Raw genomic sequence first — 27,825 nt, forward strand, 5'->3', positions numbered from 1 at the left:
CAACGACCTTCGATTCCTCGTACTCCATTTATCCATCGAGCGGGGATTACAATCGCGGCGAATTCGTGCGTCTCGGTAATCGAACGTAACTCAGAGACGCCAGCTGAATTGGAATCGGTGAAAGAGTCGTATCGAGAGCTCGCACGGGCTAATTCTATTGCGCTGTGGATAACGTCGACTTATTTGACCCTTGCACCGTGTGCCAAGTAGGTTGGAAGGACCACCCTACGGCGATAGAAGAACTGGGACAATGAGATGCTGGCTGGGGTTTGTTTAAATTAATTTCGGAGCTTCTGGGCGGTCTGGCTACCAGGACTGATTTGTAATAATTGTGAGGGAGGAGCTCCCTGTCGTTAATTTCCTGCAGACTTGTAAAGAGGATTAAATCACGAGTCCAAAACTTAAAGTCTCGAAGCAGCAAATATTTTCAAAAATCTCCGCTCAAACTCTGTCGGACCTATTCGAATAAATAACTTTCGTAAATGATGGATTGCGAGTAATAGAATTGCAGCTCTAAGAAGAGACACGTCTCAGGTTCTTTTAAGTGCCAAAATGCCTTACGAATGGGTCGTGTATAAATTGCCAAGTCGGGTTGGCGAAGTCAAAGGTTGACGGCGATGAAAAGCTCGTCGGAGACTCGGTCTGCTCTCTCGTCGATCTCTTCCACTTGCAAATCGATTCGTTTCTCGGCTACTACTTTAAGGTTTCGTCCAGGAACGATTTCCAAGGGGATTACCCTGTCTAAAGGTAGGGGCGTTATAGGAGCAGAGTGGAGTCAAATGAAGCATTATCGAGCAGCAGTCACGGCAAGCTTCGGGGAATTTACAGGAAATTATCGAACGGATGGAAAATGAATGTTGGATGCGGGAACGCGAATGTATCGTCTTCGCGGAGATTGAGCGTGGCTGACGTCTCGGTACGAGAGAAATATTTTATTCAAGACGTTGCCTCGTATTGCCGGGAAATCGTAAGCGGCGGCTCTGGACTTGTTACAGATGAAGACAATTACGCGCTGAAAAAGAACAGCGGAAGGGCGAGGGGAAAGGGCGACGGGACGAAAAAATTTCATGAATACCAAGGAGCTGCCGGCTACGAATTTCACGGTAACCCAGATTCCCCGAGATACGTCAGTAGCTGTAGACGATGCCTCGACTTGATCCATGCAATGCTCTGCAATATGATAATTGCTGAAATACACTGGCCAAACAAATCATGGCACAGGAAAGTTTTGGGCAAAAATCGGCTAACTTTGATTGACGATAACTCTGCGAAAAATCATCGTAGGATCATGGTCTTTTTTTTAAATTACAGCTTAAAGTCTTGACTGTAATGCACTATGCTTCAAATTTAAGTTTAGTGTACCTCTACTACTGTAGCGTCTTAAATCTGAAGGCATGTTTGTCGTATTGAAAATTACCAACTTCGATGAGATGCACAGACTTGGTAAAATTTTTTTCAAAGATGCCGTGTACAGGAGCATATAGTCTGATCCTTTCCCTTTAATTTAAAAAAAGAATCAAGTTGATACGATTTTTTTTCGCAAAGTTACAGCAGTTCAAAGTAACCCATGCATTTTCATAGTAGATGGGGTAGTGCCAATACATGGCAGAAATGCGAGGGTTACTTTGAAGTGCTGTAACTTTGCGAAAAAAAATCATAGCGACTTGATCTTTTTTTTAAATCAAAGAGGAAGGTCCCAACTTTATGTTACTGTGAAAGATATCTCCGAAAAAAATTTTAACGAGTCCCTGCATTTTGTCAAACTTTGCAATTTGTCGTATTGAAAATTGCCAACTTTGACGGGATGCACAGACTTGGAAACATTTTTTTTGAAAGTTTCGTTTACAGGAGCATAAGATTAGAACCTTCCTCTTTAATTTAAAAAAAAGATCATCCCCTAGCGATTTTTTTTCGCGAAGTTACAGCACTTCAAAGTAACCCTTGCATTTCTGTCATGTATTAGCACTACCCCATCTGCTATGAAAATGCATGGGTTACTTTGAACTGCTGTAACTTTGCGAAAAAAAATCGTAGCAACTTGATTCTTTTTTTAAATTAAAGGGAAAGGATCAGACTATATGCTCCTGTACACGGCATCTTTGAAAAAAATTTTGCCAAGTCTGTGCATCTCATCGAATTTGATAATTTTCAATACGACAAACATGCCTTCAGATTTAAGGCGCTACAGTAGTAGAGGTGCACTAAACTTAAAATTGAAGTACAGCATCTTTCAGTCAAGACTTCAAGCTGTAATTTAAAAAAAAGATCATGATTCTACGATGATTTTTCGCGGAGTTATCGTCAGTCAAAGTTAGCCGATTTTTGCCCAAAACTTTTCTATGCCATAATTATTTTGACCAATGTATTTAGTAAACCCGAAGAGCTGAAAATGTTATGATCGATATCTTCTTCAGAAATCAGTATCTTTTCACTTGTTAAAGACTTGTTCAAATAGTGAGTTCCTGTTCGAGAAATCTAGTTCATCGTCGGTTCACCATTGTTCTTCTTGTGAAGATCCTATCAGACATATCCACGTCAGTGGTTGCCAATATGCATCCATAACCCGAAGAATATTCCCGCTCTCTATCATTCATTTTTGAGATCCATAGCTCCCTGACACTTCGATTCAAATCTTTGGCACAATGCGCGCCCTCGTACAATCTCGTCCTGCTGCTTCATTCCGTCGTTCGCGACAAAGGGGACAGCGACCACCTTCGACCCTCGATATGACGTTCTCATTATGGGAATTTCGGCTATCGATTCTGGTTCTTGACGCTATTGGAGCCCATTAAGCGCGATCATTAGCTGGTCTGCCAGGACGCGGCTGTCAGCGTCGCTGACGTCGCATCGCATTATCGCCACCGACGAATCGGGACGGAGTAATTGACATAATTGTCCGGTACGTGAAATCGATTGGGTTCGACGGCGAGGAAGGGTTCAGGGCGAGAAGGACCTTGTGCTTATCACGAAATTCTATGAACTGTACCTCGTAATTGCAGCTTCTACGAAACGGTTCTTGCAGCTTTACGATGACCAAACTGATTGGTACCTCGAGTAGCTCAATATGTCAGAGAACACTTTATTGGGGTTTTTAAAGTGGCTGATCATTAACCATCGAGGAAATGCATATTTTATTATGTGATATTCAACCACTGTCTTTGCTAATTTAATGAAGGCAATTATTCTGAATGATTTGATTGTCCATTGTTCGATTTTGACTGTTTTGCGTTCTTTTTTAGTCTGAAAGGAATGCGTACTGGCCCCTGACACTAAACTTCCAACATTCCTCACCCCAAAAGTCATCCTTCTTTTGTAGGAACAAACAACAGAGGCCTTTCGCGCGCTTCAAATTATGTAATATCCCTAAATAAGGATAATTAGTGGTAGAAGTGTAATTAGTAGAGAAAGGGGAAGATTAGTGAACCCCTCTTTACGTAACAATGCTTCCAAAGTTGCCCCGAGGATGATATATGACTGCCGAAACGGAGTATCGTGCCTAATTGGTGCAAATTTTTCGCTACGGGAAACTGCAGGTTCGCAAGATAATTAGAGTAATCGTGAGAAGCTGTGGTTGGACACACGAAGGTCAATTACGCGGTCACCCTCGTTCATTCCGTGTCACTCGTTATTATAAAGAAACTTTCCAGCCGCGAGTCGCGACTTGGAATTTCCGGAAACGTTTTCCTTTTGTCGCTTCGCGTTTCTCCTTTCCCTTCTCGCTCTCACACGGTTCGTGAACACGCTGCGTCGAGCACAAGAACGCAACGACAATTTATTAACAATTACCCCATCCGGTGGTTGTTCCCGTCTGCGTGCGTGACCGACCCTCTCCTGAGACTCCAACGATTTTTGTCGAAGCGTGACAGGTCAATTGTTAAAAACTATATTCTCGACGTTTTGCATAAAAGATGATAACTCTCGGCGCAAGAAACACTGGGAACCGAACGTTCTCTAAACCATTCTTCGTGTTCATAACTACAGACAAGTGTGAGATGGTAGAAAAATTCGGGACTTAAACAGTACACAAAATATTCATGATTTCGAGGCAATCACCTAGCATCCAAACAAAAGGATTTCAGGTCCAAGGCAGAAGCACGCTTAGATGATACGTCAATACTATCCTCGACGAACCGTCAAACGGGTTGCTGGCTGTTCAGCGAAACCTGTCGTTTCTCGCCCCTGATGATGCTTCACACGCAAGTGCGTATAGGATCAACGTAATTGCTGTAATTTCTCCACACAGAGGATCTGTTGTTACGCCACGTACGTGTGCTGCAGGACGCAAAACGCACGTATCGGGTGGCGAACGTGAGATACCTGGCCCGATGGAGTGTCAAGACAATTATACGCGATGGGACAGCGGACACTCGCGTCCAGCAAAGGTACACACGTGGCTTGGTTGCGTGGACGCCGAACGACACGGCTGGATTTACGGAAGACTCGGGGTTGATCATAATTCCCAGTCGTGGATTACCGACCTGATTGCAGATTAAGCGATACTCCTGGCTATTTGATTACCAGCATATCGGAAATTGTATTAACAAACACGGCTGCGACCGAAAGAAATTTATTGCTTGCTCGGTTGAACGATCTTGCGATAACGAGCTTGGAGTAATTCATTGACTGCTGGCGAACGATCGTTGATAGGAGGTTGGTGGCTGTGGGCTGGCTTAGGGAGAATTGACAGGGCCGAGTAAGTTCTCTATTTTCTTCAGACTTCCGCTTTCGGCGATGTAATTATGTATCGCTCATAATTAAGAATTACTGCTGCGTCTTGGTCTGCTGGAAACAATTTTCTGTTTTCTGAAACGTTATTCAGATAAGGTTAGTATTACGGAATTAATGAATAACTGGAATGCAATTTGTACGATAAAGTAGTTCCACGAATCGGCTGATTCCAAGACCAACCTCGCGAGCTGCGTGTTTCCTATAGCATGACGCCCTCGCGACAATAAACACGAGGAATGACAGTCGATGGAAAGGCAAGGCAATAGCACCGTGGGACGCGTGCAGCCGCGGAAACGATGCTTCTATCGCGATAGCATTTTACAACAGCGTACACTTCCTGATTTTTTCAGTAGCTTTGGACTGTGTATGTAAACGCGCAAACAATGCAGTCCGCTGCACGCGAGCCGCAGAAACTTGTGAAAACTTTCTCGTTACGCCTTGCAAACTCTTCACAAAAGCAAGGTTCAGCCTGCAACTTGACTATTGCTTCAATCGACTCTGTAATGAACGAAACATTTCAATTATTTTCAGTATTCTATTCAAATTAGGTGCTAACTTTCAAATGAATCAAATTAAATTCACTATTTCGGAGCGTCGCAAATGAATGCATTATCCAGCGTACGAAAAAGCAAAAATGGCACGGGAGAACCTGTCGAATCGCAGAGAAAGTCGTTTTGCAACGACTGGTACAAGGTTTGACGAGCAGACTCGAAACGGTAGCCGAAACTCGCTTTTCCCATTTGGATCTGGGACGCTAAACGCGTTCCCGACGAGTCTACAGGCTGGCGCTCGTTCGCGAGAAGGTATTGTCCGTTTGTTGAATGGCGCAGACATAATTCGCGTAATTGCAGGACACGTATTCTTTCGCGGCGATACGCGGTATTCCGCGGGCATCAACCGGCAGCGCGTGGGTGGCAATAAACAGCCGGCGCATGCTGGAGGCGGACAATAGTGTGGGGACCGCGGCGGAAACGGAACCCTCGTCGGGACAGGGAGCGATTTCCACAGGGCGAAAATGATGGTTCTCCGTTTCGATGCTATCCCTTTCTCACGGCGCTACTTCACGCGGCTGCCAACAGGAAAACTATATATCCGCGGCTTTACTGCCGTACGTGATTCGATCCGACTTCCCTTTATCGTTCGACGACCGCGTCCGCGCGCGGCCCGACATACCTCGGTGAACGAACGCGTGTAGCGCTGAAGAGGCAGGGGTAGGGACTTGTAAACTGCCCCCCAGACCGTGTCTCGCGTACGCGAAATTGTCGACGAGCACCTCGCGCGATGGGGGGAGCACGTACGACCGTAGAGTGTGATGGAGGGGAGGAGGTGGGCCTGAATTTTCGATCGGTCTTGTGCGTCTGGCGGCGGCTGCCAGCGCGGGAAAAAGTACGCTTCCGACGTGGCGGCGGAAATTGAAGAAGTTGCGCGAGACGGTGCTGGAAATTATTTATTACTCGCTTGTCTCGCGTCACTGCTTTTTGCAGCCCAGCCCGCGGTTTCCCAGCCTTTCAGTGGCCAGATCGTGGAGTTTAGCGTTCAAGGTCCGCTGAGTCTTCGACTCGGTATTACGAGGTGTGATTAGCTCTTGCGTATCCAACTGAAACATGGATAGTATCGCAGATGCGCCTTGCGGATCTCTGGAATATTTCTCTAATTTTAGAACACTTCGCTTTGTATTAAGTTCTTAAAATAAGTCTGGATAAAATTGAGTTTGTACCCCAGATTGTTATTATCTACTATTACGTCTTACAATGACATTTTTGGCAATAAAATATTACCAGTTGCTAATTTTAAGAGACAGTGTCTTCGAGTTCTTTGACAGATTAGTATCCATTACGAGAAGCTTCGAAATAAAGAGATTGATAATTCCAGGAATAGACACGCCCAGAGATTTGGATGGAATTTAATCTGTACATTATTTTTACTAAGTTACAACTGTTGAACAATCGATCCAGAGAGCATTCAATTTCCTCTGCAAGCAGTTTCACTTGGACGATTAAAACGACGCTTATCTAGCCAATAAAGCGTAGCCCCATATCCCGGCAAGTTTAAATCCACAGCATCTTGTCTCAGCGACGCGGATTCCCGAAGCGTCCGAGACAAAAGGGAGTAGTTGTTAGCTATCAGCGTACACGAACTCCCTTTCTTTCCCAGGGAAGCCTTTATCGAAACGCTAAACGCGGAAGCAATATCGACGGCGACTGCCAGCTCAAAGCACGATCGTCGCGCTCTCAAAGCGAAGGAACGGCTCTTGTTTCCTCCAGGAATTCGAATTTTCTCTCCAGATTCACTGTGTTACATTTTCAAGCAGTTACCGTGTCCATTGCAGACGGTCGACGCGAAAAAGGAAGACAAGAGAGGAGCCCTTCGAGAACGTTAATAGAAATCTATATAAGTATCGACTTCGCGCGCACCAGCTAGCATCACGAGAGGCAACTTTGACAATATCGTTCCCGTTCGACCATTCCTACACCTGCGACCGCCTCTTTTTTCATCGTTCCAAACAGCGGCTTGTTTTTGCGCTATCCCAGTCCACTCGCGCCGCGGCAACTTTTTATTTCCAACAGCTTTATATTTTATATCCAATCAGGCCGCTCCCCCCGCGACAGGGCCTGCTCCGAGCCTTTCACGCGTCGGAGCTAACGTAAATGGATATTCGAGGCGTTCTTTATTCCTCCCTCTGCCATCCTTCTCCCTCTCGCCGTGTTTTCGCGTACGTGCATGTGCATGCGACTCGCAGGTGAGACGAATGGCCAGGGCCAAAGAATGCCGGGACAAAAGACGGGCCAGAAGTATAACACGCGTGACTCGTCGGCGCACACGGCGTACGCGCTGCCTCTCTTGTCCCTGGCTAAATTAAATTCTAATAAAGCCCGCCGAAAAAGCCCGAGAAAAAAGCCGACGGGCCCCTGGCCCCGTTTACCGAGTGAACAATGGCGTTGCGAGGCGTCCTTCGGGCCGACGCGAACCGCGGATAATTATATCGAGGCGGCGACCGGGAATCCCGCAGAAAAACTTGTCCTCGGGCCCCGCCACGGTGACTGTTAACTAACTCCCGCTCGCGTCGGTATCCGACTAGGTGTGTCGCCTCGAACCGCGTCGGGCTGAGAAAAAAGGTCTGGGTTAGGTGGCGATAGTCGAAAAAGGCGGCGCGACGAATAGTTTCGTGCATTCGTGCCTTTGTGGACTTCGTGTGCTGCGTCTTTCTATCGCCTCTGGTCGGCTGCTTTGATACCTTCGCGTTTCGAGAACCGAGACCAGCTGGATGCAGGGAGTCGATAGGGAATTCTTCAGACCCGAGGACTTGTGAGTTGTTTCATTTTTTTGGCACGTGGGAGAGGAATCAGGCTTCCCTCCCTTTGCAATTCGGAGTAGCATACTAGATTCTTCTTGTTTGAAGAGCGTAGTAGCGTGTAGTGCAGGAATGAACTTCACTCGAGTATCAAATTTTCTAGGATTACTGCACTTTGAAAGAATTGAAAATCTGTGGAGAGAGGTTTTTTGAGTGAAACGGAGATAGATCGCCGTTTCCTGATGAATTGGTTTGATAAAGAGCTCACAGAAGGGTAAAATATGGAGTGCGAAAGTTTGCGATCGGGCGGAACTCCATTTCGTCGTCTAGGCCGACAGAAGGTCGATTCCGAAATGGAAATGGTCCATCACCGTCGTACATTATCCTAATGTTTTTACCGCTCGATTTGCGCGTAGTTTAACGTGAAGTTATTGCTCTTTTCAGGACCGGCACGTGAAGGATGACAGCAAGTACCCTCAGATGGACTCGAGCCAAGACTATTGTCTGCTAGTGGGTTACGAGAACAAGACACACACGGTTCTCCGTTTCAGCAGACGATACGATACGTGCGACCCACGGGACCTCAAGATCACGGTAGGTGGTTTGATTTATAAGGTTGCCGGTGTGAAAGATAATTTCGCCTGCAGCGTGAAGTACTCGCCAGAGGATCGTTTGATGGATTTACGGGAAAAATTGAACAGCCACAGGAAGAATTATTTATCCTGGCTCTTTAGGAAATTGCACAACGCGGTAGTATTGATACGAAAACGAAGAGCGCGTGATTCAGTGGTTCCGTGAGTTGTCTGTGTAGGATTTAAACGCGTGCTTAATGCTCGGTTGACATAGTGACACTGTTATAATGAAAGTGGTACAACTGGATCTCTGGTACCATACTACAAAAAGTAATTTAATATTCAGTTTATCAATCTCACTAAATTACACCTTACACCACTGTCGATTTAATTCTGTCACCCCTACAGTGTATAAGTAACCAAAGCAGCCGAGAATTAAGCATCCTCTCTACTTCAACCACGTCCTTCACGAAACAAATCTGTCCCCTTTCAGGCAAATTAATTCAGAATCCAATACTACAACAAAGCCAGGATAAAATTAAGCTCCAGTCACAGTTCCCCTGAACACAATGAACTTCACTCTTCATCGCAATTAACTTTAATTACCGCCCCGACTCGTGCTCGAATCCCACCAGCCAAAGTGTCAGGAATGTCCAAAGGGTTCACGGTCGAGTAACCAGAGGGTGGAGCCCGCAGGTCTAGCCGAGGGTTCCTGACCGATATGCAGAACGATTGGTCAGCCAGGGTTAACGTAGGCCTCGATTCATTCCAGACTCGTTATCGCGAGCGGTTTTCGTTCTCAGCATTCCAACCGGTTGTAGGACAGGCCGACCCAGTTCTTTATTTCGTTGGTAATTAACTCAGAAGTAGATCGCACGATAGAGCCGTCTAGTTCACCGCCGTTGGTGCTCGGCACGGGTTTAACTCGCGGAAAAGGGATTACGCGCGTGTTGCGATTTGCCTGAACCCATGCAGCCTGCAATTTGTGGCGATCGAGCAGGGCACGAGGCCTGGCTAATGCCGCCATCGATGTGCAGTTATGTCTTCCGGTGTCCTGCAACTATTTTTCAGCGGCTGCCTTCGAAGGGGACTAATTGGCGAGGTCGGGGCTGAGGGGGTGCAATCGGCCGAGAAATTATCGTGGGACATGGGACGCTTTAATTGGTAATCGTTCGTGACTAACTTCCATCGTTTTGGGGTTCAGGGAATTCTAATCGAGATATTAGTCTGGTACATAATATGTTTGTGAAGAAGCTTATCTTCTTGGTAGATGAATTGGAATTTTATTTCCTAGCGACTTCATCTGGATGTGAATTAGAGCAAAGATCCTTAAGGAAATCTTTTCTGTCAACTAAGTGAAAATAATTCTGGATACATGGCTACTGTAACGATGACGCAGCAAGTGTCAACATTGAAGTTAGCGTTCGATGCTGTGACGCGCGAAACAGAACGGAGTGACTCGTTGCTGGCCGAACGATGAATATTCGTGTTCTGTGTACGCGTAAATAATCGACGCATGCAAGTGCAAATATTGGCAGGCGAACGCGAAGTTGAAGAGGAACGTTTGGCTAGACTGACGCGTGGAATTTCCACGCACGCGAAGACGCTGAAGCAGGAGTGCTTTGTCAATAAAGTAATAACACGGTGTTCGCGGTTTCTCGCAGAGGAATAGGTAATGTTCATAGGAAAGAGGAACGCATTGTTTGCTCGGCTCGGGGGAACTCCGAAATTTGAAGATAATCCGTGTACTCGTCCACGCTTCTTTAAGCGTGGCTCAGCAGGATCGACCATTAATTTCGAGAAATGTCTAAATCATGCAGATGAAGATTTCAGAGCGTTGTCGCGTGGGCCGATCTTCTCCACGTAGCCACGATTTAGAAAAAACGGTCAGGGCCGCTGGGGGATCTTGATCTCCGGGAATCTGTTACGAAGGCGCTGAACATCCTCCTGGACGTGGCAGTACCGGTTGCCCACGGCCCAGGGTACGTCCATCTAGGCAGTTGAGTCATCAAAATAGTTGGGTGCAAAAATAAAGCGAGCCACCGCGGCCACCGAGATTCTATCGGCACGACAAACGACGAAGTCAGCTCCCCTTTCGTTTTATCTGATCGCGTGATGTATCGGTACCCTACATGATATTTTTACGTGTCACGTTCGCCTGCCCGGGACGACCCTAGGCCCTGCATTATGCCCTGCGAAAGGAACTGCTGAATCCGTAGGTGGACCCGAGATACTTTAAATGGGCCCGAGTCTCGGTACCAGCGTACGTTTCGTACAAGGTTATCGGCGATCAGGGACGGAAAATGTATGGCGAGTCTTTGTTTTGAAAACGAAAATCACGCTGAGGAGTCATTGCAGGAGCTCCAGCGGAGGCAAGATATCAATATATGTACTACTACCAAAGAGGCGATCCTTCGAGAAAGAAACAAGCAAAAATTTTGTGCAGGGGAATCATCAGAACTCTTTATGGAACACCTGTTCACCTCTACATAGGTCTATATAGGTACTCATGTGTCTTAAAGCTTGTACAGTATTTCGAAACTTAATTCAAAAATAGAAATTCCTGGTCTGCCATATCGAGAGTCTAATGTACATGGCAATATGACAACGAATCGATGTTTTCTCCGATACAAGATAAGGGTAAGAAAAGACGAGAAAGTATTTGGAAAGCAAATGTCACTCGCGTGTCAAATTAGGGTTACAAGGTACACGTGAGCGCGACATCCATGGTATCGATCGTCCTTGTAAATTGGCAATAGCTTGGTCTCGCAACGGGCCCTCGAACCATTGTTATTTCTACCGCCAACCACGTTGGATTAATCGAATGAACATCAAATTAAGTGATGCTCCAACCTAACCGGCTTACATGGAAGAGAGAGGACCACGATCGCATATTAATATTGTTGGTCCGTTCGTTGGCTTAGTATGCAGACGGTTCCACCGACGGGACACGAAATTAAGCTCGACTACGTCGTGAATGACGCAGAGTCGGAAACGATCCAGGGGTTGTATTCAGAGGATTCTGCTTCGTCTTGTGTGTTCGTAATTAGTTCATTAACGGGGAGAGGGAACAGGGAACGCGTGATATTTCGACGCCCATTGAAACACGTATTTTTCGTAATTAGGCTTCTCTGCCCGGTACAAATCACGCGACAGAGTTATGCAAACTAGTAATTATTTCGTTAGCCCGCCGCGGCGAAATTGCAAACGAACCTGCTGGACAGAGGATTTCCAACTGCTGGAGTGCTTTGCTGGGGGCTTCTCATATGCCAGCCTAATGGAGAAAGTTTGAAAGAATGGTCGAAAGTGAGGCTGCTACCAAAACTATCCCTGAGTGGACTTTGAAGAAACGAGATTTGATTTAGAGTAATGAGGATTATTAGCAAAATTGAGTCTGAGAACGAACATAATTACTCAGACAATACAGAGCACCGACATTCATCGCGAGACAAAGTCACCACAGGTCGCTCCCGACTCTGCTCCGGGACAAAGAAGCAACCAGCAGCAGCATTGGCAAGCTCGGCCTAATTTCGCATTTGTCCGCGGGTCACGCGGACAGAGTAAACAGACCAGGTCCTTTGCATCCGATAAATTTCCCAATGCGCGGGACAGGCTGCAACGGGATCTGGGAAGTCAGTCAGCAACTCCACTGGCCGTGTGTTGTCGGACGTCAGCGATAGAGAAGCCGCAAAAGTTCTGTGCCGCGCGTCCACGGATTCCTCTTTGAGGGAGCAAGGATTCTGCGGCGAGGCATTATGCAATCCGACCAAAGCTGGCAAACGAAATCGACCGTCACCGAGAGTTTCCACTTTGCAAGATTTCTGGTCCGGTTTTTCCGTGGGCCGCGGCTGGCGTCCTTTTTTCACGGCGCAATCCTCTCGAGTGCGATGACGGGGAATCGGCGCGATCTGGAGCGAGCTGCCGCGAACTCGGACGTACATATCTCAAGGAAGCGCATGGAAAATCGGGAGGTGGCAAGAGGGAAAGAAGATGCAGGAAAAGTGGGATGAAGGACTGAAGAGGAAAGGGCGGAGGGGGAGAAAGAAAGAGGACAGTTGGAGGTAGCTGGAGGATGTGCACGTGAATGTTACCGGCAGGGTGATTGGTGTGCCTTGCAGAGGGGATTGGCTAGCTGACCCGGTTCTGCTTCTATTCCCTTCCTATCTGTAGCCGTATCTAGTTTACCACTTCGCTCCCTGGCTGGCTGGCTGACTACCGACCGGCCCTATAGTAACCAACGCGAACTTCCTGAATAAGGTCCTCCCTCGGCGCTAGAACTGATCGCCATTCCGAATGGTTCGACTCGGTGTAAAAGGAAAATCGAATTTGACCGATGCCTTTGGGAGTGACGAGGAGAGGGTTGGCCCAGCCAGAGGGGAGGACGAGTCGCCAGGTGCGCTGACGATCTTATTGGGTGGATTCGTATACTCCTAGCGTGATGGCAGAGGGCGCCAGGGGGATTTCGCCGGAAGCTACTATCCGGAGTGACGGGAAATCAAATCAACAGGGAAGGAGATTCCGCGGGACCCCCCAGCATCCAGATTACATACGTTTGGAGACAATTATTGGCGGAAATTCGATTTCTGCGTCAGACAGCCTGTGCCCGATTATTGCTTTAATCGCTCACTCAAGACAGGATTGTCAGATGAGAAAGGTTCTTGGGCTGATTCAGCTCCTCTGTGTTTCAATATTTCAGCAGCAGAAGAGGACTTTCTTTTAATTAAATTTAACACCGTCTACATATTTTATTCCCAGTTAAATTCATTAAGAGTTTAAATCCCCTTAAAAACTAACACGTTCTGGACTTAAAATATAGAAGATACAGGGATTTTGGGCTACATAGAGACAGTGTACAAACTACTCAAACAACTACTTCGTCCCAGAGCCCCCATTTTCGCTCAATCGGCTGTCTCTTTGCGGATGCCAGCGAGACATCGATCTAACCAAGCATGCGACAAAAGCAACCGTTTCTGAAGTTCCGTAGGAGGCAGGCGGTCAGAGAGACGAGCGTCACGGAGAAGTAGCTTCCAATTACTTGGATGCCTGTTCTTCCTCGGTTTTTCGCAGCGAACAATCGTGCCGTTGTCAACATGTTTGTTAAAGGGGGCCAGCCGGCCGAGATTGAATGAAACCCGCTCGCCTATCATGCGAGCCCACGCTTCTGTAACTAATGACAGTTCGAAGAAGTTTCTCCTCCTTCTCCAGTCTGGTTTCAAAGTTTTCCAATCGGCCAAAAACTTGCAAACTGACATTTACCTAGAAGAATCCCGTTCAGACACTGGGACTATCCTCGTAGGGGGTGTTATCGATGTGGTGACTGTGATCAATCGCATCCCAGCGCTTTCCAATCAGCGATCACCGTCATTTACGTCTGTGATGTTTCGTCGAAATGGCGGGAATAAAGTTCTAGAATGCTAGAAGTTCGAAAAGTGGCGTGATTCGGAAAATCAGACTTCAGAATTGGCCTTTTTGCTTCTGGAAACCCTTCCCAATCGAAGAATCGAATGTTCTCTGTGAAGACGATCACGACTCGGTAATGTCTCCCATATTCGAAATGTTACTACTGGGTCGAGCGGCCACCATGAGAGATAAAGGGAAACGTGGATATTGACCTGGTCGTCCGAGAAATTGGAGTAATTAAATCGAATAAAATGAAATTGTCTGACTCTTTTAAGAAAACAAATTAATTTCCTTCTAGAACAGAGGATCTGTTTTCTTTAATAGAGTACAATTAAACGAAACAAAACTGACAGTGTAAATAAAGGGCATGAATATTTGAAATATTGTGGAGTCTGCAAAAGTTGCTTAGACAGATCACTGTTCTCATGGTATTTGGTTCCATCACTAATAATCTAATAATCCGATTGACTAATAATCGATCGACGAAGACCGTCAATTTGTTTATGCATCAGCCCCGGTAGTCGCGTAAACATTCAGCTCGCGACTGTATGAAGAGTCGCCATTAAACTCGTGTCTCGGATTATAATCTGATTCCTCGGAGGCGTCGCGTCGAGGGAGCCAGGATTAGTCGAAGATTAAGCTGTTGGACACGTTATACTGGCCATGGCTCGAGATCCTGGAAGAAACTTCCTCCAGGTTCCCTCACAAAAGCTTCTTTCCTTCGCGAGGTTCAAGTTATCGACGGCACGCTTCAGGCTAAATTGGATAAGCGTTGCGAGACCGTAACTTCTTCCTGGCTGGAATGAAAGTAAAATGGCGCGGAAAAAATTGCAGGAAGAAAGACGGCCCCCAATCATTTTTTATCGGACAAGGTACTGGGAATCTCCTCTCGCGATCTCGACTGAGAATTCTGTTAAATATTAGTCTGGGTAACCGTGGCAACTATTGGCATTTTTAAGGGAGTTGGATAAAGGGATAGAAGGGGAAGTCATCCTGGGAGCGAGAGATAAAAAAGTACTTTCATGTTTTATATAGTTAAAATATACAGATAACAGTATCTGAAAACAATGAGTACGATATCATTCAGCTTAGTTCACGGCATTTCCGAGTCCATGAACATATGCTATAATAATTGGCGGCTTCTCATTATCTCCCCCGATGACGAGGGAGTGTCACTTCGTCACAAAGGACTGGCTTTAGTGGCACTCGACGACCCGATACGTGTATTAATGTACATAAACCGGAAACATGGCCACGCGAATACGTAACCGAGATAGAGAGGGAGTGGCGGCTGCTTTTTACTGTACCACACTAATTTCGTTTTACAAAAGAAAGCGGGTCAATGTGGAAACCTTGTTAACTTGAAAGAAAGAATCGCAGGGGATGGTTTTGTACCGATGACTTTATACAAGCTGCATTGGGGCGGATCAATATTTAACGGACATATTATACGTGTAAGAATCGCGTTCGAAATATATCTGAAACGTCGATACATCGATGCGACCTCGTAAAAGGGGATGAAACCAGGGGGGCGGGTGATTTTAAACACACAGAAGGGACTCTGTGTACTCGATCCTCATCACGAATGTTTGTACATAATTGAAAGAAATGAAAAATGACCGGTGCTCCGATCTATGGTAACAGGCATGGCAATATTCGAATCGTATCTTTTTCAATGTCCTTTTTTTATTTTCGGACTAATTAAAATTGAAGTAACGTTAACTCCACAGGGTTGTGCAAATCACTAGGATCAGATTAAAAGAAAGCGCTGCTTTTTGTTCTGTTATTTACTTAATGCTCTTCGCGGTGAAATTAATCTAGCAATAGTGCTTAATCGAAGAATAGTACTAGCATCCTCGCGGGTTCGCGCGGCAATTATCGACTAGTTGTAAAATTGCATTAAAAGTCCAGGTTGTCGCCAGTTGATGTGGTCATACGCACGAAGTAGTTTATACACAGGACAAGCTCGACGCCATTAAATCGTCCCCAGCACATATTACGAAATCGGCCACGGAGCTTAACTGCTTACACCGAAGCTTAAAATTAGGTGGCGTTCGCTCACAGTCTCGGAACAGCGTTAACCAATTTTATCGTGGCCGTTAGACATGTAAATTAGCTGCATACAAAATAAGCTAATGCAAAGCGGAAGCGATCGTATTTAGGGGTGGGGGGAGGGCAGCGGCTTGGGCGGCCCGGAAAGGGACGTTCGACGTAGAAAGAGCCGGTCATGCAATTTTAAGCGACATTCTTACGAAGGAAGGCTACACGCGTTTTACCGCGTACACGTGTATCGATTGAAGCTATTAAAGCCTCCTTCGTGTTTGGTCTCCCTTTAACCATAGCTTCCAGGCTGAAATACTTATCACAGAAATGACAAGAAATTATCATTAATTCCTACTCATCACTATTCAACAGATTAGTCTTCCCCCGGCTATCTTGAGCAGAAAGATGCATTCTACATAGGAATTAGTGGTACAACACCAGCGTAGAGTCCCTTCCCGCGGGCTCTGCATGTTCTTTATTGAAACACCGAATGGTGAGATTAAACCGGGCTTATAACGATTATGCGTTATGGCTCCGACCGAGGAAACAATTTCCATTATCATTAATTGCGGTTTTATATGCAAAAACGGTGGTCGGTTAGCGGCGGCGCGACCCGATTTAGCGGGGAACGAAAGAAAAAAAGAACGAAGCGAACGAGAAGGGCGGGGGGAATAGGAAAAAAGGACGAAAACACGTCTCACGCAATGAACAGGCGACATTAATCTTTGGAAAGTTGACGGGGTTGTCATAGTGTTGCCGATCGCGATCGTCGGGCACCATTAATAAAACTGATCCGACCAACGATTTCAATTTGTAGCCAGGCTCTAGAACGTGTACACATCGCGGCATTACATCAAAGTCACACACGGAAGTTTATAGTTCGTAACGAGGTTTACCTAGGTTCGTGCGCGGAATGCGATTTATGATTTATGATCTGAAATAATCGAACGGCCGAAAGCAATTTTCGCCACCCCTTTACTTTGCTCTCTCGTGCGCGCGGAATTCCTTATCGGATCGACTTTTTTCCGTTCTGTCGTCGAACGCGATGGGAAATTGCTGGGAAATGCAAACTTAACGCGGGCGAATGAAATCACAGTGAGTTAACCCGTTTTCATCGCTGACGATTTTCGAAATTCATCAACAGTTTCTTTGGTCGAGAGAGATTGGCTTCTTGCCTGGCGTGTTGGGTCGATCAACCGCGATGAGAAAATAAAGTTTCGAGCGTCCAGATGGTCACCACGTGCGTGACGATGAAAGAAAGGATTCATCGAGGTAAAAAAAAAGAAAAAAAAAACGTTTCCTGGCGAAACCAAAGTTGGGTTCGAGCTCCACTTCATCAATCGTTCGATTGATCGCGTATCGGCCGTGTCGGGGCAAGCAGAAATATGCATGCGCAAAGGAATCTCGAAAAGTTGCAACCTTGTGCCTGTTGTTTCCATTACAGCCCACCAAAGTACCAATGAACTGTCGAACAAAGTTTACGCTTGACTTCGACCCCCAGTCGCATTTCTATCGGTCTGATAACTACCGCAGCTCGATCGATTAAGTGTTGGCTGCACGTTTAAACTGTCCGATCATCTCGGCCCTAAATGCCAGCTAGGAAATACCCGTTGGCAGCGATAATGCAACTATTATGTCTGCGGCCGTGGCTCGAATCGGAGTTGGCGTGGTTAACAGCCACCAGATATTGCAAGTTAATTTAAACTTTCTCATGCTCCGGCGGGGATCTTGAGCGCTCTGGTGCGTGAACTTGGAAAAATGCATTCCTCAGTATAGATTTAGATAGCAAGGAAAACGAAACGGAACAGGCTGTGGAATTTCGATCGGTGAGAGCGTTTTACTTTCGAAACAATTTATGGCTGAGTTAGTAGTCAATCAGGAGCATGAACTGTCGTTGTATTTGTTCAATTTATAGCAGATATTTTCTGAATAAAATTAAATTAAAATGAATTGATCTTTTACAGTATAATGTTCTAGCTAGTTTAAGGGATAGGCCAAGAAGTAGACCAAGTGAAGTTAGATTTTATATATTAACACTTTAGAAGCTGAAAAATGTGTTCACATTATTTCGTTCATAGTGCTTTAAATTCCTATCTTCCACTAGCTCCACTCAGAAATAATGAAGTCATAAAATCAGCTACACTCTCAAGACCGCTTCGATCCGAGATACCAGATGTCCCTTAACGACACCTCCTCTAAACCACAATCCAATCGTAGCCCAACTTCCTCAACTCATATTCTCCTACAGATATTAGATAGCATCTTTTTAGACATTCCGTACGTTTCTCCGTGATCACGTCGATACAATAACTTTCGAAGAACAAATCGTGCGAGGTTTTGGATACCGATACGTAGATCGTAAACCCGACCTCACCAGTTTCCCTTTAATCGCGACGAGCCATCTTCCTTGTCCCTGTTCCGAGGACACCAAGATTCGGCTAGACTCTAATGATCGTAAATTCCCGTCACCGCGGAGATCTGGAACGACATTCGAGTTCCGGTCATGTAGCCAGCCACCCCAGGAGAGATACCTGGCTGGCTGGATAGAAGGAAGAGTCACCTCAGCTTCCTCCACGAAAACGACAATCCTCCCGCTTATCCAGCCAAACCTGGATGGAGTTCGCGTCGAAGTTTCGCCCGTTACTTCTCAATTCTCGTCTCTGCCGTCGTTGAACTTCTTCCCTTTACCTACTTCCTCTGAGTGGGCCTCTGGTTGACTCTGATTCGAACGCTTCCAGAACGATGCCAGGACGGCTCTCCCCTTTCCGCCGATCGTTCACCGCGCTCACCCTCTTTCCCTTGCACGCGTTCAGTCTCTATACTGCCACGTACCTCGCTGGCGAACCACCCTAGCGAGCACACGGAAGTCAAACGAAGAGGTAATCCCGTGCAAATATCATGGAATCAGCGATAGCTCAACTAAGTTACGGGTGAACAACTCTTTCTCGCTTCCGCGCTCAGGTTATCGCGCATAATATATCGTCCGCCGCGAGAAGACTATCGCAACCTCGCGGTGGAGGGTTGATACGAGGATTCGGAACAGACATATGTTCCTTCTTCGCTTAACTTTCGGGCTAAACTGATATCCGATTGATCTGAAATATTGGAAGCTTAAGAGTGTTTATGAGGATGTGGATTTTGGAGGGTTCACATTCTGTTTTAAATAGAAGGTTATTCTAATTCTTGGACAAAGGAAATAGTATCAAGGAATTCTATGTCATTTCATACGTTCATTTCCTTTCCTGTGTCGAGTTTGTCAACCAGAGAACACATTCCTTCGAAATAGACAGCTGAGCGGGCGGCCGGAATCGACGTTGAGATATCATATGTACGAGATTCCTCGATATATAAATCTCGTCGTGGGGGCGAGCATCAAGGGGGAAATGTAGGCCACCGATTGGATTCCATTCCATGCGTGAAAGCGCACCGAAGAAATTGAGAAGGCAAGCTGCATATTGCGGAAACCTTGCGAGTCTAACGTGTATCCTAGATCGATGTCATCGCGATAAGGATCTTCAACGTTCCACTGAGGACTCACGTCGATACTAATTCCTAACATAAAAATTTCACATGCAAAGCAATTCGAATTTGTAATTCCTCCTGTGTGAATATTCAGCATTGCAAAGCAGAAATGAGTATAGAAAAAGCTAGGCTGCCTAATCCGATTAGAGCTTTTCGAATATAATCTCGAAAGCAGAGTAACAGTATTAGCGCGTAGAAGCGCTAATCGGGATTCTTTAAATTCTTCACCGTCGCCCTCATAATCGCATATTTTCGGAGGGCGGAGGTGTTTTAACGCGCGAACCCGTGCAAACACCATGAATTCCTAAAAGCTCGCCGCCGTAACCTTCGGAATTATCGTGGGAACGAAAAACTCGCATTTGCCTCTAATCTTCTTTGCCCTGAATTACGCGCTCATCGAAGTCCCTCCCCAACCCTGTTCCTCCCCAGAATCCTTGGATTAATATATGTTAAGACCGGCAATCCCACGAGCTTGCGGCCAAGGATGCCTGCACAGGGACTTCCATCATCCCCAGGTTACTCTTTCACCCTTATCTCTCTCTACCGCACGTTTTTTCGCTGAAACACGCCAGTAACAGGTGTTCCGATGGATGGTGTCCTAAAAAGCTTCTCATCGCCAGCGTTTGCTGAAGCATCTTAAATTTGAGCATTTTGGCAGCTTTAGCGAGACAAGTAGTAACAATAAAGCTACAAAAGTTACCTGGAGTTACCTAATTGAAAACAGATAGGGGAGAACGTGTCTTCAGAATGCTTTTTTAATATGTGTCCAAAGTCTAAATATGAAATTGCTATTTATTTCGGAGGTCCCAGCGGAGAACAGAAACGATCAGTTTTCGATCCAAGTTTGCCAAGTGGATCGTCGCGAGCTAGGGCGTTAACCCTGGAATAGGGAGAGGCGAACTTGGATGTTATTTTATGCAAAGCGTGCCAACTCGAAACTTTCATAACTCGACGGGGACCGATACTGTGGCTACCGCGCGATTCAGGCGATGAGTATAATTAATGCCTATTCGCCGCGTCCGACGATAGTTCCGCCCTATCGTGGCTTGTCGTATTTATAAATTTCCCGGGCTCGTTGTCAAAGTTGATTTCCCATGCATGGAAATGCGCCGGAAGGCGGCGACGCGCGAAACTGCACAGCGGAGATGGCTTTATCGGGGCTGCGTTAATCGCGTTACAAGTTACAAAATTTCCCCGCTCTACACACGCTAGTCTGCAGAAATTTCAGCACGTGAAAAATATGGGAGTATAAAGAAAGAAATGGTCCTATCGCTTAGGCAGTTCTTTCTTCGCTGCGTTAAGTATTCCTGTTCAGCCAGCGGAAGCGAAAGAAAGGGTAGAAGAGGCTCACCGAGGCGAATAGCGCGAAATAGCTCGGATTTCGTGGAAATTGAAGATCGAGTGGCGAATGCCAGAAGAGTGGCTGCTACTCAAATGGTTGTATTCAGCGTGCTCTTAGACTGAGTCTGCAAAGGGAGGAGAGGTGCGTCTGCCAGCTCGCGAAGACCGACTGACGGATTCTAGCAGCGAATAAGCCGCGTAATAGGAATGGAATATGGTTCTCGTCCTTATCGAGTCGCGTGGACCGCGCGATACGACACGATTTATCCGTATTTTCAACCCTGATTGAATTCTCGCGCGCTGAGTGCTGGAGGAACGTCGTCGTCGCCGCACAACAGCCTCCTGTCACTGCTGAATTCTTCCGCGGATGCTTGAACTCCCTTTGGCTGATGGGTCAATCGATTTCCAGTCTGGGGAAAGGGTTGCACTCTCATTTACCATATTTCGGAATAAAATGCAGGGAATTTGATTTCCACGATTTTCAGCAGAACATTTTGCACTGAAGATAGCACGAGAACTTTGGACAGCTCCATTGTAACATTTAATCCGAGCTTTCCATTACTCTTTCCGCACGAAGTACACAGAAATTTACTCTGCGGCGCAACTTAAAAAGATAACAATTCCACCGAGCGGAATTAACATAAATTTCTCCCTTCAGCCATATGGCGCAGTAAATAAACGTCAGGCATCGAAGTACAACGCTGGCAGCGTTATTTTTGCCGCGAAACCGCGACGTGACCTAAATACGCCATTATATTCGCGAGCCTCTGCATTGTCTGCGTGCGCGAGTCGATGTTAGAATGCCAAAGTTGTCGCGTTTCCGCGCGCATAAATCAAGACTGTAAAAAGCTGATGAGACCTGTTCGCGGATAGCTCCAAATGAAGCCGCGTTGATGAGAATGGAGTCGCGCGAACGAAACATATGAACCGTACTCGCGATACCGCTGTTGTCTCTGCTCGCTGAACTGTACTCACTTCGCATAGTACTCGCGATATTGTTTACCGTTCGCTGCCAGTCGACGGTGATTCCTCTTCGGTAGTAGTCGACAGGTGTCCGAAAGGAATTTTTTTAGAAGATGAAGAGTATCGTCGAAAATTTGAGAACGCTAATTTCAACCAATTTCATATTTATTCAGTAAATTATCGGCACAAATATTCGTCGTATTAATAAATATTATATAACAAATTTGTAAATAGATACTCGAAAGCCAATCCCTCATTATCATGCAAAGAATCGCCTCTCCCACCTCCTACCACGGTTTTCGTTCACCAAGCGCACTTCCTCCCTCGCCACAGTTCACTGCTCACCCTCCCACGCACATCTCTCGAGCTTTTCCGAAAACCGAACCCGCTCGTGCGTCATTTCCACCCTCTGGGCGCCCAACGAATTCTCCACGAACGTGACCATCAATCTCCCCCTCGTTCCTCCAAGTCGGCCGCTCCCCAGGTTTGCGCAAGGAAACGTCGAACGAAAACGAAACGACTGGCGCAGTTTCGACTTCGCTGACCATGCTCCAGTTTCACGATTCTCCTTCGCCCGGCTCCCAGGCCTTCTTTCACCGTTTTCCCGCCTTGTTACATGGCCGCCAGCTTATCCGACCGACTAAATGGCCGCAGCTCTTCTGCGAGCCTTTCGGTGTTCCCTGCTGATTGGATGGCTCGCCCGATGGTGCACGCATGAATGAGTCCATGCCGGAAACCTTTGGATCAATCGTGGCGGGGCCGATTCGATTCAAAGCGCATAAGGTATTCGTTTTCGACTGGCGTGTGCTCCTTCGCCCGTGTGTGGAATCGTCTGTGTGTGCACGCTCGCGTAATCCAGACTCGTCTATCGAGCCACCGCTGATCCTGCTTCTGTCAGACTTCGATCCTCTTCCGCGCCGTTACATATCCGCTTGCTGGTTTTCGGGAACCGCTCCACGGATTGGAAAACGCGCGGCCCCCCGCGTAATCTCGCGCGATTCGAGGTTTATTTATCTCGAGCGCGGGGAACAGTCGAAGCGGCTGCCCGAAACGGGGTGCACGAGGGAAAGATGAAGAATAAACGAAAGGGGTTGGGCTGGCGAACGGTTGATAAGAATTTTCATGGATCGATTCGAGCTGCGGTACCATCCAATCCTAACGTCTGTCTACCGACTGCCTGGAACGTGTTCCCGTTCTCTCCTGTGTAGGTACATTTATCGTGAGCGACTTCGTCTTTCTGTTTCTGTTTCGATTAAGTCCTCCACTGAATTATTTAGCGAAAGGAAATTGAAATATGTTAGAGTGGCGCAGCTTTCAAGATTCTTGGAAAAAGAAGCTATACCCTTGTTACCTGGAATAAGTACTGGAATATTCTACATTTTAATGCCTCGTGATGGAAGTATTTATAATTACAAGACTGGTTGAAGGAAATTCGAAAGAGGAACAAGAGTATCGATACTGTACGAGGAAGTATATTTCCCTTCCAGATAGCACGATGTTCAGAGTTAAAGTTATTACTTTGTCATCACTGTAGATATTCAATCTCTCTCCAAGATCTACCTTTCTCTCGTCAAGATTATCTCGTCATCCACCTTTGTTTATTCTTCTAAAGACATTTCATGAATGAACTCTCCGCATCTTTGGCGACCCACGTAATCACGTTTACCAATTGCAGTGGAAGTCCGCTGTATTCACTTCCCCCGGCGGGGCAATAAAACCCTCGACAGAGAACAAAGAAAAAGTCCGTGGAAGGGGATGAAGAGATAACGATGGAATTTCAACGTCAGCTCGTACAATAATCCTTGACCGGAGTACACGCGAGCGGAATCCTGGAATAGATACGCCGGCAATTTATTATCCTGTACATCGCGGTGAAATAGCTTCCCCGAAGAAACCGTGGAACGGGGCTAACGAAACGACGGAGTCGAATGAATAAGGGGGGTGGAATAAGGGGAGTAGAATCGGTGTGGAAGTGGTGGGAAGTGTTCGAAAGTACGAAGCGAAACGAAGGCTCGCCAGGCGCAATTGAATCGGTTTCGCCCAATCAGCGACGCCGTTAATGGCAATCAACGGTCCTTCCCTTTTGCTCTTTGGCAAACGATCGGACTAATTACTGATCGGGATAAGGTGCGCGAGCGCTCTGGCAATATGTGCACGGATATCGGACGTGCCGAACTCTGTTCTTTTCTCTCGTCCTCCGCCCCCCTCGAACTTTCCCTTGGTCCTCTTTCTCCGGCTCTCTGGTCGTCGACTTCCTCCCTTTGAAATCAGGTGGCGGCAATAGGAAGCACGCATGCGCCTCCGCGAGCTTGAAAAGGAAAGGACATGGAAAGGTGGAACGAGGGGCAAACGAGGCACGATAGGGCCAAAGGGTGAACGGGAGGGTTGCGCAGGTGGAAAGGAGACAGAGCACAGTGGGGTGGGTTTTCAGTGTGCGATAACGACTGGCATCAGCAGCGCGCCTCTACCTACCACCTTCGTGGCCCTACGAGCTTAATGTACGTAGAAGTAGAGAGGGTAAGACTGCAGGGGTGGAATAGGGAGGAACAGAGAGGAACAGGGGCTAGGAAGCAAGGTGTACTATACGTCAAGACAATAAGTACCATTAAGATAACAGTGGGGGGGGCTTAGATAACCCCCGCATGAACCTCGGGGGTCCGTAATGGAGGATTCCATTTTATTCCAGCGTTATTTTTACCATATCCACTGCGACTACGTTGCGTCCTCTGCTTTTCGTTCACGATAGTATCTTTCGAGGGGTGGACGGATTTAATTTGAAGCGCAATTGAATCCTCGTTTGCCCTGAGGACTTGGAGAGCAACGACGCTCACAGGTGTCCCATAAAAGGACGCGCTCCCTTTCTTTAGCATCTCCCAGGATTGTCGAAAGAATCTTTATTAAAGATTCAAGAGGAACGTTCATCATGGCTTACGGAGGAAGCTCAAAATTTTATCGTCCCAGATAATCATTGTTCCAGGGCGTCTGGCAAGCTCTCTAATGACAATGATTAATATTGACCCACGTGTACGGCGAAGGAAGTAATACGGTCTCCTGGAGAGACATAGTGGGTAAACTTTAGTGTCTGTCAACCCCACCTACGCGGCAGTCCTTAGGGATTCCGCAGTTCGTCGGCGCGACAGTCACCGTCAGAAGTTAGGATATCTCGTCCTTGGTACCGCAGCCCTCCCAGATATTCGATGGGACGGACTCGAGTATTCTTATTAAGCCCTTCGTCTGTCGTTAAATTCGAATTAAATGGCTCTACCGTGGGCTGGATCCCGAACAAAGTAAGGAAAGTGAACGCCTAATTGTATTGGGAAATCGTCTGAAGTTTCGGGGAGGCATTAAGGCACTTGTAGCACAAATTTCACTCCACCAGGACTTTGAAATTACTCTATCGTCGAGCCACGTCGTAAATAGGCTTTCTTGGAAAGACGCGGGACATAGATAACTTGCAACCTAGTGAAAGACACACAGTTCATGGATACTATTTCCTAGTTTTTTAAAAAATAATCCATCACGAGGGAACATACCAACTTCTTCAAACTCATAATGTATGGAAGAGGATGCAGTAGATAAACGATCGAACAATTTTTTGCTTAGTACCTCCCACTCCCACAGTTATAGCCGACCTTAGGGTCCCCGCCACTTAGCATCATTCATTAACGATACTTTTTCTATCCTGCCTTACACACAAGATGCTTGCCCCTGAGTCGATACAAAGAACAATTACTCGAGAGAAATAACAGGAGGTCGTGGTTGGCGAATACTTTAGAGCGTTCGGCATAAGTAGCGTGGTTGGAAATGGACACATGTGACTTCGGGGGGATCCCGGATGCCGTCGGAAAGCGGAAGGTCTTCTAAGTCATTAATTATACAAGTACTGTACGTACTTACTCGACTGGCTTGCTGACGCGAATATTCAGCCGCCCTAGACAGGGAGGCGAGGGTTGCGCCAACAGGGGTGGGCTCGAGCAGGGCGATAAACCTCGTTTCAAGTGGCATGTGCATCGTTCACTTTTAATTCCTAGCCATCGACCGATCCAACCGGGGATATTTGCACCCCCGCCTTGCTTCTTTAGCCTCTGCCTCCTAGCCTAGTCATTTTGGTTAGTTCCTCGGGAATGTTCTATCCTTCCCATGAAGTTCGTAAGTGAAGCTATTTGACACGATTTCGCCGTAGTTTTAAACGATCTAATCGAGGGTTAAACGGTATACCGTGTCAATTTCATCGATCCAGTTGCTTTTAACTGGATGATATGCCAGTCTCGTCGATCCACGTTTAACGAGACTGACCGTAATTGGCCAGTATTCTTTTCGCGAGGAGAAATCCATATCGCGGTCTTCGTAGGACTGTGCGGGTAATCGCCTCGATGGAAGTAAATTGACTTTATCGACCGTATCAACCAGTCGCTGCAAATTGGTCTTCTATAAATACATGCAAATGGTAAATCTGTCGAAGTCGGATCAAGTAATTACTGATGGTCTAGTATACAATTATTTGTGATTCTAATTGGGGAATATTATATCTTAGACCATCTCGAATAATTTCAGGAGATACAGTTTTTACTTTATTGATTGTATGAAGATGAGCTCTTTGATCGACCGACGACTGGTTATCGCCTTGAAATTCAATTTGTTTAGCCAACAACAGTCAGCATGAAAATAATCCAAGCCGACAGGGCAGGTTGCGTATCTTTGCCGCGGTGTTACACGCTTTAAAGTCATTATTCACGGCCGACCCAGGGAGCTTTAATCGCGGAAAGTTTAATCACGCGATTCTAAAATTATCTCCAGAGCTATGGGCGCGCGAACGCGAAGGATTTCGTAGGCTGCGCGAAGGTTAAAGGTCAGACGCGGTCGGTCGAGGTAAAGAAAAAAGACGGAATGGCTCGCGCGGTCTCGAATGATTCAGTACTTTCATTCCTCGTCGCTATTAAGTACCATGATCTTTTATACGCTGCTTCCGCGTTTGAACGCGGTTGCTCGCGAGGCAATTAAATTTTAAACTCGAAACCGCACAGTTTACCAAAGGCACGAATGAAGTCACGGGCTTGCTCGAGTCCATTCGAGCCGTCACAGACGGAATTTCACAGAAAAATTCGATTCTCTCTGCGTGTCGAGGGAACCCGAGCTGCAGGCATCGAATTCGAATCTAATCGATGCAGACAGCTTGTAACTGCGTCGGCGACAGCCTCAATGGGACTGTGTTACAGACGAACGACTCCTCGAACGATATGCGTATCGCGTTCCACTCGAGGAGGACGAGAGTGAAATGCCAGCGGGAACACAGACGCGTTATGAGATTCACTTTACACTCCGAGTCTCTGTCGAGGAAAAATGCCTTCAAGAATTTGAGTAAATACTCCACTTGTGTTGGCTCCAGCTTTTGATCGACTGTCGCGGTTTGAACCGCGAGATTCTGCGCGATGATGGGAGAATCGGAGTGCATCGGGGACAATAGGGCTTTCCCGAACGACACGGAGGACAGCGCGAGGGAAAAACGAGGAAAACTGCCCCGCTAGTGATGAACGAACGCAAGTTGATAGGGAATGAGATGGGGGAGAGAAATAAGGGTTGAGAGAAAGAAGAATAGATCCGCGTGGCGGGGGAGAGAAGTAAGCGTCGAAAGTTTGAAGCCCTTAATTGCTTTTTAAAACTTTCAAGTTCGACTCGGACCCCTCGTCGTTCCTCATCCTCGTCCCGCGTCCTGGTCGCACCCTTTGCATTCCACTTTGGAATGTTCAATATTAGTTTTCCCTATCGGAGTTGCAAACACGCTCACCATGAGGGGGTAGGAAGAGGCCTCTCGCTAAGAGGGTGGCGACGCGCAAGAAAATAGAAAGGGAGGAGGAGACAGTTCGAGGCCCGTCGATAACTAGCCGCGCGCCACTCGGTTTTTGCACTCGAAGCAATTAACGCTGCCCCTCGGAGAGGGAACCTGCCGCGCTCCTTCGCTCGCCT

The 27,825-nt window shown here is 46.7% G+C and overlaps 1 protein-coding gene across 2 annotated transcripts in view; it reads left to right on the forward strand.

Moving 5' to 3' along the window:
• Olf413 (DBH like monooxygenase olf413) overlaps positions 1–27,825 on the forward strand; it is a 147,000-nt gene that overhangs the window by 101,963 nt on the left and 17,212 nt on the right. For both annotated transcript variants that reach the window (XM_076376435.1, XM_076376443.1), the window contains exon 3: positions 8,465–8,614. In XM_076376435.1, the coding sequence (XP_076232550.1) occupies positions 8,465–8,614 (150 nt within the window). The remainder of the gene's footprint in view (positions 1–8,464; positions 8,615–27,825) is intronic.

The sequence above is a fragment of the Calliopsis andreniformis genome, chromosome 1 (genome assembly GCF_051401765.1).
Source record: "Calliopsis andreniformis isolate RMS-2024a chromosome 1, iyCalAndr_principal, whole genome shotgun sequence".
Classification (NCBI taxonomy): domain Eukaryota; kingdom Metazoa; phylum Arthropoda; class Insecta; order Hymenoptera; family Andrenidae; genus Calliopsis; species Calliopsis andreniformis.